The sequence below is a fragment of the Oncorhynchus mykiss genome, chromosome 10 (assembly GCF_013265735.2).
Source record: "Oncorhynchus mykiss isolate Arlee chromosome 10, USDA_OmykA_1.1, whole genome shotgun sequence".
Classification (NCBI taxonomy): domain Eukaryota; kingdom Metazoa; phylum Chordata; class Actinopteri; order Salmoniformes; family Salmonidae; genus Oncorhynchus; species Oncorhynchus mykiss.
In genome coordinates this window covers 45,478,492-45,490,511 of record NC_048574.1, presented here as the reverse complement: position 1 = coordinate 45,490,511, position 12,020 = coordinate 45,478,492, and the positions used below count along the sequence as shown (strand labels likewise).

Below are 12,020 nucleotides of genomic sequence, written 5' to 3'. Positions count from 1 at the left end.
TCAACCAGAACAGCAACTCAAACCAGGTCACACTAAACACAGCTTTCAAGTTTTGATGATGGGTCTCCAGGAAAAACAAACATCTCTTACAAGCTCCGCTGACTTCATTTCAGGAAGTCGAATATTTACACATACTGCCAATAGGAGTACTAAACCGCAGCAAAGTGCATGGCAGAACTTCCTCAATCGCTCTCTTCCACATGAAAACCAGGGGTTTCAATGACAGTGGAGTGACTAGCACTATCATGACTGCTAGGTGGAGAGGTGAACGTGCGTCACGGAGGTTCATTCAGGACATCACCACCGTGGAGATCACCTTAGGAGTTGAGCAGTGTAGAGAAAGTATTGGAACATAACACACACAGTGGAACAATAGCCTGGTCCAGTAGTACCCAGGAAGTAGGCAGGAAATTGACCTATTTCCAGCATGTGAAACAGGAAGAACAATAAATCATGCTAAGACTGAAACCAAGTGCTGGCCAACTGTCTCCCCTTTTGTATAAATGCATGTCAGTACTTCCATTTTGATTTTCAATACACTTCAAATGATTGGTACGCTCCAACAATTCTCACCGGTGCCTCATGTTCACATGGTGATCTGAGTAGAAGGGGAGGAGGGGACATATTGCTATTTGTAGTGGCTTTGGAGTGGAGTCTGTTTGAGTGTGGGTGTGGACCAGGATGGTGTTGAGGGTGGGAGGGAAGGTGGGCAGTAGTGTCTGGTGCTGAAGGGAGGTGAGAGGAGGCGAAGTGGAGGTGCTTCCTGGGTCTCATGGGGGAACCCAAAGATCTGTACACGTCAGAGACAGCCCCGTCAATCAGTGGGCCAGAGAGAAACCCACTTTCACACAGCACTGTGGCCAGATCAAGGAGGGAGTCCTAGGCACCTTGCTAGTGGACACAGCATGGCCATTTGGCAGAGTCACAGAAGAAATGGTTGGCTAGATACAGCAAACAGACTGGGAGGAAAACAGGCAGAAGACCCATTCCATGCCATGTGGAAGGAGACAGAGCAAGCTGTCAGGCCGGAAACACCTGAAAATGGGCGGGGGGAGGGTGGATGGGTGGATGAGGCTCAAACCTACAGATAAGGCCATATGACAACCCCAATCTTATTAGTAAGTGTCTTTGAAAGCATTATAGACAGCATTAAAGGCCCAGTGAAGTCAAAAACGTGATTTATTTTCCTATGTTTGACATATATTTCCACACTACGAGGTTGGAATAACTCCGTGAAATTATGAAAACGATGACACCATTTTAGTGTAAGTGCTGTTTGAAAATACTTTTGGTGGGATGGAGTTTTGGCCTGCCTGGCGACATCACCACGCTAGTTTTCATGTTACATATTCCTCCCATTAGGCTCATTCAACTAGGCCCCTCACTCAGACAGTTCTAGCACAATTCTTGCTTGAGAAACTGCTCTTTGTTTTGACCATTTGAATTGAAGAGAAAAAACAACAACAGGAAGGTACTTGTCACCCACAAATGATTTGATATTGAGATCAAATCAGCTGCATTGGGCCTTTAACTTATATACACAGGCTGTGGTTGCCCAACTGGAAACACACACGCCTAGCTCACCACTGGGTGACACATCTACTGGTTCTACAGACGTTCTAAAGACCTTTTCAATGAACTCACTCCAAAACACCTTTTGCCTACCAAGGCTGGTGGCATTAAATACAGTCAATATAGACACAGTCTGGTCTCCATGAGAGTGATTTAATTAGCAGTGGCACCATTCCTTACACTAGTGATTCACAATAGACATCGCCCCTACCAATTAGCATCCTATATGGAATGATGGGTGTCATCAAAGTGAACGCCTTTAGCGATTTATCCCAAGGTCACAAACAACTCGCTCAGATTACAAGAACAACAAGCTATATCTGTATCTCTTTTGTTAGGAAGCAAAACACAAAACTCATGACCACACAGCTGTATGGTAAAGCAGAACAATGCTCCCGCTGGTTTACACCCTGCCCATTGTCCCGAACAGCACAACTGTGAAGTATAATGTGAGTTGTTCGTGTCTTTATAAGATAATCAAACGGTACCATCTACGTAACATGCATGGCTGGCTCAGATAGGCTATGCCGGTCGATATTCCATGTGAATGGCCTATGGAAATGAAACATCTAAATGTCGGCGTGCAACCACGCTTGACCACGGTGTTGATCTGAACATACCGTACGGTATTATGAGGCGTGAATAATCCACATGCGCAGGCCTGGAACACCAGGGAACACATGTAACACATATTGCAGATGGTCACATTTCAAAACCCCAGATAATCGGCGATGGAAATCATAATGGGGAAAGTGAAAACAAAACAGTCACCTAAATGTAAGGCAGTGGGTTATCTTTGGGGAAATGATCACAATGCCCAGTCAGCAATTTAATTGTGTCAACAGAATGGCTTAGGCTTGTATAGCACTTTGAACACAAACTAGGAACATGCTTACGCACAAATACACACACCGACACACGCGCGCGCACTATGGTATCTCATTCATCTTTTTAAGTCAGCTCATCATCTCCTCGCGTTCTCTCTCCGTCGACGTAATAGCGTCGCTACAACAACTGTTACACCGAACCTGTTCTAAGCTTACCTTGCAACCGAACATGAGGGAGAGAGTCCGGTTGCTGCAGATGACCTTACACTGACACATCACCGGCGAGGGGCACTTTAGATTCCTAACAGGCGGAGACATCAGTTCAACACCCATATACCAGACTACACCCGTCCACCACCAGAGCCGCGATGCTGGAGAAGAGGGAGGGTTGAAGAGCGGTAGTCGAGGCAGGTGACTAGGCTGTGCACGGTTGGTAGGCTACCCGAAGACGTGCTAGGCTACCCAACGTTGAAATCCGATGTTCAACTCAGAAATAACTTTACGTTCACGAGCATGAATTATGGATTGCAGCTTGGCCACCGGACAGATGTTAAGGTTGAAATGCTGTTGTTCCCTCATGTTTCGCCTATTCAAGTGTTACAAGAACACCATCATTCATGATTTGCACAAGTCTTCATCCACATCGGCCTCGCTCGCTATCTCTCTCTCTCTCTCTCTCTCTCTCCCCTCGCTCTCTCTCTCTCCCTCTCCACCGTAAGGTTTGGATTTCATGCGCAATTCTAATTGGAACATATAGGGTCTGCATCTGGGAAGCAAGACAAAAGCAGTTATGCTATAGGCTCCCACGCGGACATAGGCTATCGATTATAACACATCATGCACGACTGATATTAGACGGTATAGGTTACTTGTATCAAAACATGCACACAAGCGAATACAGTAAATTATTTACTATCATGAGCTGACGTTTCCACATCATAGTCTCCTCACACTGTCTGCTGCTCACGCTCACGCCAATTCTGCAGCGATCATACAATGTCTATTGTGCCTATGGTGTGCTACTGGCGCCCCCCCGTGGACCAATGGAAAAGTGTCTGCAAGGAACTGTCCATGGTCCTGAAGTGCGAATAAAGCTTCAACACAGCAGTGGCCAGCAACACGCTCTTTTCAGCGTGCAAACGCGGTCACACCTGTAGGCCTATGTCAGCATGCGGCGGTATGTTAACACTGAAAGACCCGTCTTAAAACAATCTAAAGTAGACGCTTAGGATCAAACCCGCAGAGACACACACTCACACACACAAGGTCATCCAAGGTCTTAGTAGCATTGTATGACAGAGCCTCCATACTCTATGCTCTTTAGAAAGGATTTAGCAGAGGCCTAGCTAAAACATATAGGAAAGACTATAGGCTCTACCTCTTCTGGGAAATAATTATTGTCCAGATTAGGCCTAATATGCCTCTCTCTCTCTCTCTCTCTCTCTCTCTCTCTCTCTCTCTCGCTCTCTCTGTCTCTCTCTCTCTCTCTCTCACTCACTCACTCACTCACTCACTCACTCACTCACTCACTCACTCGGAATCCAACGGTTCAAGTGGTAGGTGCTGGCTGACTGCGTCCACAAGGTGGAGCGAGAGAAGCAGGTGGACTAAATATTGTGCATTCATCTCAGGACCGACTGCGGCGCGGGGCTCCACGCTCTCGAATGACGTCAATGTTAAATGGAACAGATGCAACCGTTCGAGACGCACAGGGTGTGCAAAGATAAACGACCCTTTTCATGTCATTCCAAAAACCTTGTCTCCCCCCCTGTAATAAGATTCGGCCAGGTAAAGTGTGGCGAACGATAACATTTGTATGTGTGGGCTGTTGTTATTCCCAAAGAAGTTCAACATTTCCAGTTTCCGTGAAACATCCTGGATTCAGTTTTACCTGCTGCCAATCCAGACAGACCACAGTGGTTCATAAACTAACAAATCAATTGTGTACACAACAAAGCTACTCCATGGGGCTCTTTATCCGATCAATGCCAAAACACTTAGATCTGAGAGATCTCAATGTAAGCAACAAGAAAGCTCACTGTTTCATAAAACATTAAAACCATGTTATTATTTGCCCACAAATAATAGAATGGAACAAAGCAGCAAGTAGAAAAGAAAAACAAGTAGAAAAAAATGATATATATATATATATATATATAATCTATATGTATATATGCATGTATATGTGTGTGTGAGAGAGAGAGAGAGAGAGAGAGACAGAGAGCAAGAGAACACGTTGGTGGTTCTAGCTGTTTCTGCATTATTCGTTATTGTGTGTAGATGACGAAGCATGCTGTGCTTTGTAGCCTCACAACGCGGTTTCCATGGATATTTTGCTCTGAAATAGAGCTTCGACCTTGGTTGCGGTGTACCAAACATTGTGGAGGCAGTACTTTGATAAAATACTCAGATATATCCAAACAAACACATGGTGACAAACAAGGTAAAGATTGCATTGATAGATGCATACTGCCACAAGCTGTTAGTCACAACAACCCAAAGGAAATAATCGCTAATTGTATAATAAACAGTCAAGAGAACATATGCATTATCCATATTAGAAGACACTGGAGTCCTTCCAAACACTGTTACACAAAACACTAATAGCCTGTTTAAAGAGGCTCTGGATAATGTTGTTGGTTATGGACATATACCATGATGTAGTCAATGTGTGGTGTCTTATATGGCTATCCACAGACAGAGTGGCCCCTAGCTGCCACGGTCACAGCAGCCTATACGTGGGGCTGGCCTGCCCCTCAGTGGGATCTGGCAGTACTGCTTTCTAGCTCTCGCATCACATGGGACTCTGCTTGGATATATGATCAATAATGCACGTTTTTCTGGATCTTTGAAAGGTTTCTGTTTAGTCATCAACACCCCCCCCCCCCCCCCCCCCCCCATTTTCTAAAATAGAACTCGCAAAACAACTCAACTACTATCCACAGCTGCTACATTGAGAGTTGGCATTGTGTAAAAGTGTTTTCCATCTCACTGCTGCGTTGTGTATCAGTGATTTTTGTATCCCGGCAGTGTAATGTGTAGTGGTAAACTTCACATCCCAGCTCTGCACTGCATTGGGTGAACAAGCACACAGAAGAGAGAGGAAACCCCACAAGAGCCAGATCGTTTCCATGACAACATCTGCAGGGGGCGGGATTCCCCATCGAATAGTCCATTGGCTAGCTGCCTGATGGTCAGGTCGCCATGTTCCTCTAAAGGATGGCTGCACACATCCTCATGAACACTCCTATACAGCCTCCTACAGTGTACAGTCATGGACTCTCCTATACAGCCTCCTACAGTGTACAGTCAGTCCTCATGGACTCTCCTATACAGCCTCCTACAGTGTACAGTCATGGACTCTCCTATACAGCCTCCTACAGTGTACAGTCATGAACTCTCCTATACAGCCTCCTACAGTGTACAGTCAGTCCTCATGAACTCTCATATACAGCTTCCTACAGTGTACAGTCAGTCCTCATGAACTCTCCTATACAGCCTCCTACAGTGTCAGTCATCATGAACTATCCTATACAGCCTCCTACAGTGTACAGTCAGTCCTCATGGACTCTCCTATACAGCCTCCTACAGTGTACAGTCATGGACTCTCCTATACAGCCTCCTACAGTGTACAGTCATTAACTCTCCTATACAGCCTCCTACAGTGTACAGTCAGTCCTCATGAACTCTCCTATGCAGCCTCCTACAGTGTACAGTCAGTCCTCATGAACTCTCACATACAGCTTCCTACAGTGTACAGTCAGTCCTCATGAACTCTCCTATACAGCCTCCTACAGTGTCAGTCATCATGAACTATCCTATACATCCTCCTACAGTGTACAGTCATGAACTCTCCTGTACAGCCTCCTACAGTGTCAGTCATCATGAACTATCCTATACAGCCTCCTACAGTGTACAGTCAGTCCTCATGAACTCTCCTATACATCCTCCTACAGTGTACAGTAATGAACTCTCCTGTACAGCCTCCTGCATAGTATAGTCAGGCCATAGGTCTCCTTCCTCCTGCCACACTGGCCTTGACTGATACAGTCTCCTTTCTTCTGTGATTTGATGTGACTTAGGTTTGATTATAACACCGGGGATACGTTGTTGTTGTATTTAAGTGACAAAAGCCTATTTGTAGGTTACAGTCACTCCTGACCCATAGACTACAAAACAACAAACAGATGAATTCATGAACCAATTAATGCATTTGGGTGAATTATACCTTTATTGGTAGGGCTGGTTAAAGGTAATCTAAACTGTTGTAATATTGTTCCAAGCAGGGAAGTGTTGAGACACATTACTGGGTGCCTGCCTACAGGGCTTGGACCAACATACAGACTCCTCAGTCCCACCAGGGTTACTGGATACAATGGCCTTGACTAACTTCAAGCTAACTAACTCTGGATGAATTCCAAGCTAACTAACAATGGATATATTCTAAACTAACTAACCCTGGAGATATTCAAGCTAACTAACCCTGGATAAATTCAAGCTTGATTGTAATAGGGTTCTCTTTCTTCTCTCATCACAGAATGTTTTGTGGACCATTCAGATCAAAATGGGAATGGGATTTTGGCCGGTATAAGACTCTCTGCACACAGTTTCTATGTAAATGTGATTACTACTGTATACTACTACTGCCATTGTCTCAGTGGAAGGTCAGATGAAAGCACTATGAATGGTATCATCAACTCAAAAACAGTTATAAGGTAACAGAAATAGAATCCCGGCATAACAGCTCTTGCAGATTGTCAGATATTCACGATATGAAGCCCAAGGAGAGGCGCTATCTGAAAGGACCTGTTGAGAGAATGCTACCTGTTGCTGTCTGTTAAAGACCTACAGCAAACAGTGTTGGACAACCTGAAAAGGAGAAGCCTCATCAGGGACCCACAGGACTAGACGTTTATCTTCCAGCTCAACGCCAGCGACGACTCACATGCCTGGTTCAATACTGACCAAAGGCTTGGTCATTTGACTAGTTGGATCTGGCGTGCTCTAGCGCTGGGCTGGAGGAGTAACGTCCAATCCTGGGGGTCTCTGTGAACAGATTGGTAAACACTAACATTGCAGGAAGACATCCTTTCGTCCTCTCCAGTGGGAAGGCCAGAGACCTGTTGCCTCTTTAAAGGCGTAGTCAACAGACGTTTGGTCACTTTAACACAGGGGTCATCTATGCCCAACACTTTTTAAAACCTCAAAAAAACCTAAAAAAATGTCCTGTGTTTCTATAGAACATGTACTAATGTAGGTTCTCCACAAGAACTACATCCACAGTGCATAATTTACCATAACGATGTGTTATGCCTATGCTGTCAATGCATGCAGATGACAGCTATATATAGCATAATGTGTTGGTGCAAACAAATTACTTCTGCTTTCAGACCACAGATTACAGCCAATGTGACCAAGGCCCCTGTGACCCATGTGACAAAACAATATGTCCCTTTCACCCTGACACATGCACACACACACATGCACACACACATGCACACACACACATGCACGCACGCACACACACATACATGCGTGCGCGCGCGCACACACACACACACACACACACACACGAGCAAAGACATTCATAGAATCCTGTCTGTTGGCTTCTGCTCTTTTCTAAACATGCTAAATGCACCTACCTGCATTAGGGATATAGGGTTTCATCAGGGGCCAATTGTAGTGGAGTGAATAGTTACAGGGTCTGATGTTCCTCCCTTAGCCCCGGTCTGTCTCCCCCTACCTCTCTATGACCACTGAGACCTGCATCATCTCTGGACATACAATGACCTGACACACGTCACCTTGTCACACCACTCCAGACGAGACACCCGCCACCCTGAGACACAACAAACACAGTGAGACTGACACGCACGCAGCAATACACACACACAAACAAACACACACCACACAGCTCTGTGCGCCTGGCTACATTAAGTCATCTCTCAGTTCAGTAATGGCCAGACAGCTCAGGCACTGTTTATGTCCACTCAGCTTATTAAGCCTGGAGGAGACCTTGGCTCCCAGTAACTAATCAATGCTCTCATGTTCCCATTAATGCATTTAAACACACACACGCACACGCACACGCGCACACACACACACACACACACACACACACACACACACACACACACACACACACACACACACTGTAAATAGAAACAATAGACACACACACACACACTCTACAGACTAACACACACAAACAAATATTATCTAACAGAGGGAGTATATCAAAGGCACATACATCCATGTACTCCTGTGTTCAACAAGTCTACTAAAACCACTCTCAATATGCACTTACTCTGACACAGACCCACATGTGCCAGGGCACGTTCATACGCTCTCACACAAGTCCCCACCCTGCCTTACACACACATACGTATGCCTGCATAACTATAAATCTAAGGAACACACCCAAATACAGCATGCACGACATACGACAAAAGCAGAGATTTTACCTCCAGCTCCTATCAGTGCTGAGCTATAGATGACCAGACAGACCGACAGATTGACCCCCGTCTCCCACAGCAACTACCCACTCATCAACAACACTTCGACCTGACATGCCAGACACAGACGAAGAGAGCGAATGAGAGGAAAGAACAACAGACACAGAGAGAGGTAAATGTACCTACCACACACGAGCAGAGGGAAGGGAGCTTAGTGCGGCCCTTCATGAGCGAGAGACACAGAAAAACAGCCTCTCAGACACCCGCAGTAAAGGAGGGATGGAGGGACGGGGGGAGAGAGAGATGGGAGACTGTGGATGGGTAGGGGTGAAATAAAAAAGAGAAGTGGGGAGGGGAAGAGACGGAGGGGGAGGGGGGTTGTCGTAGCAGATAAGGAGAGAGAGTTTTTCCTGGAAGACAGAGTTGGTGTAGGGTATGTCTCAGTGTTAAGGCTAGGGTCTGAACAGAGAGAGCTGGCGGACTGATCCAGCCGTGACTCACAAAATATCTTTGTCACAGCCAGTGAGGGGAGAGAGAGAGAGAATTGAGAGAGAGGGAGAGAAGGAGAAAGAGAGTGTAGACCTCACCTACGCTTTTCGCATGTATTTTCTGCTCTTCCAGTCAAACATGCAGTACTGTTCTAACTCTCTCTCTCTCTCTCTCTCTCTCTCTCCTTCTTCTCTCTCTCTCGCTCACTCTCACTCTCACTCTCTGCCTCTCTCGCTCTCTCACTCACTCTCTCTCTCACTCTGTCTCTCTCGCTCTCTCACTCTCACTCTCTCTCTTTCTGTCTCTCTCTCTCTCTCTCTCTCTCTTTCTTTCTCTCTGTCTCTCTCTCTCTCTCTCTGACACACACACACACACCTCCCCCTTTCCTTCCTCATTTAGATTCCTTCTATATGACTCAGGTCTGAGACAGCGGAGGGAATTGAGAGTGGAGGAAACACTGTATTGGACTGTGATATTGTTGCAGCTTTTTCAAATGAGGACACATGGAATCCAACCAAAATATTTGTCATTTGAGAAAGCACTGTGCAGGGTCAATTATAGCTAACTGTGTTCTGGCAGCACACATTCTGGAGTACACATTATAATCAACATGATGTGGAGCTACCTAAGCAACAGTAGAAGTATTAGTAGGCCAACTCATCTGCAACTCAAATGACCTATTGGCTGGTCCAATTCCAAAACAACCTATAGCCACAGAACAAAAATGTTTTTCTTGGCCTTTGGAATAATCTGTAGCTTTAGTGCCGTAACCTAGAACGTGAAATTGCTATTTGCCAAATGTATTCACAATCCTCAAACCAGATGTGCAAACATTCAACTTACACAAAGCACTGATACACACACTTACCCCACCAGACATGCCACCAGGGGTCTTTTCACAGTCCCCAGGTCCAGAACAATTTCAAGGAAATAGAGCCATGAGTGCATGGAACTCCCTGCCATCTTATATAGCGCAAGCGAACAGCAAACCTGGTTTCAAAAAAACAAATAAAGAAACCGCTCATGACTATCTTCCACCGTCATACCCAACTTACATTAGCATACCCCCATTTACACCTGGTGACCACAACCACACCTGGCCATCAAAAGGGTCCAAAACTATATAATGTTTCGCCGTTGAGATTTCATGAACCTTATTCGACAGGTTCCCCGTCTCGTGCCCAATAGAAACGTGATAGAGCGCAGTGTTGCGGGCCGTTTGGAGCACATTCTACCTGATGTGTCGACACTTGGCCTCATTTGCCTCAGGAGGACATTTTGAGAGTGTAGCACCAATACCATGTGTAAACAGGGTCAAGGTCTGTGTGCTGGCCCAGATCCAACTACATTCAAACCAAAGCTACGTAACATGATGTAATTTCACCAGCAGGTAAACAGAGTGAAAATAGCGTTGACCCCACTGGATTAGGCTCCATTGGACTGGGTTGCTGGATGTGTTTTGACAATAGCTGTGGCTGGGCTGAGAGCCCCCTTGGGTTAGATGGAGGGCATTTGGACAAACATGTTCTGTATCTAACAGCCGTCTAGTCATTTTCATCGACACGGCAATCAGCAAATCGTACAGAACATCTGCATCGCATTCAACGCGCGAACACTACCGTGTAAACAAAGGGACCATTTCCTATTCTCTGCATTCACAGGCATTCTCTGCTGCCGCCTACGCAGAGGTCACCCTCCTACCTGCACACTCCGAATTTCATACCATCAACACTCACCAATGTCTCACACACTATCTGTCTATCACACTTTCTCTTCCTCTCTCCCTCTCACGCCCCTCCCCTTTCAATCTCTTGGTCTCTCAGCCCCTCTCTCATTTCCCCTTCCCTCTCCTTTCATCTTTACTCTCTTCATGATACCCTGCCACGTTGTCATGGCAACAATCAAGCCCTGATAGTTTGGTTGCTAGGCAACTGACATCACCCATAAGAGGAACATGAAGATACAGAGTCAGAAACAAACAAACCAGTCAAATGTGTGTGTGTACTGTGCGTGTGCTGTGTGTGTGCTGTGTGTATGTGTGTACTGTGTGTGTGTACTGTGTGTGTGCTGCGTGTGTGCTGCGTGTGTGCTGCGTGTGTGTGTGTACTGTCTGTGTGTGTACTGTGTGTGTGTACTGTGTGTGTGTACCGCGTGTGTGTGTACTGTGTGCGTGTGTGTACTGTGTGTGTGTACTGCATGTGTGTGTACTGCATGTGTGTACTGCATGTGTGTGTACTGCATGTGTGTGTACTACGTGTGTGTGTGTGTGTGTGTGTGTGTGTGTGTGTGTGTGTGTGTGTGTGTGTGTGTGTACTGTGTGTGTGTACTGTGTGTGTGTGTGCACGTGAGCACATGTATGTATGTTTATGCCTTCATATAATCAGTTCATGAATCTTCATTAATCTGTAATATGTGTATCTCTATTCAGTGTTGCCTGAGACGGTTGCAGTTTATCCCACACAAAAGACTTCAGAGGAGCCTGTTCTTTGCAACGCAGCAAGTTTAAGTCCCCCTGTTCTTCCTGACTAGAATTTCACATTTGACCATTTCGAATTAACAGATCAGGGAAAACTGCCATTGTTCCCAAACCACTAGGCTCGTTCTGGAGACATTCATACTCATTCTCTCAACTGATTCTTTGTTTTAATGTGGTCTCATATAACAATTATTTCATATA

At 45.7% G+C, this 12,020-nt stretch overlaps 1 protein-coding gene across 6 annotated transcripts in view; it reads right to left on the bottom strand.

The window, feature by feature from the left end:
• Positions 1–12,020, bottom strand: part of LOC110534036 (disks large homolog 4) — an 89,771-nt gene that overhangs the window by 58,919 nt on the left and 18,832 nt on the right. For 2 of the 6 annotated variants that reach the window (XM_036990431.1, XM_036990432.1), the window contains exon 1: positions 2,616–3,275. The exons of 1 other annotated variant lie outside the window; for it this stretch is intronic. In XM_036990431.1, the coding sequence (XP_036846326.1) occupies positions 2,616–2,732 (117 nt within the window). In that variant the 5' untranslated portion in view covers positions 2,733–3,275. Of the gene's footprint in view, positions 1–2,615; positions 3,276–9,040; positions 9,283–12,020 lie in introns of those variants that run through there. 3 more of the 6 variants (XM_036990434.1, XM_036990436.1, XM_036990433.1) reach the window with 2 other exon arrangements.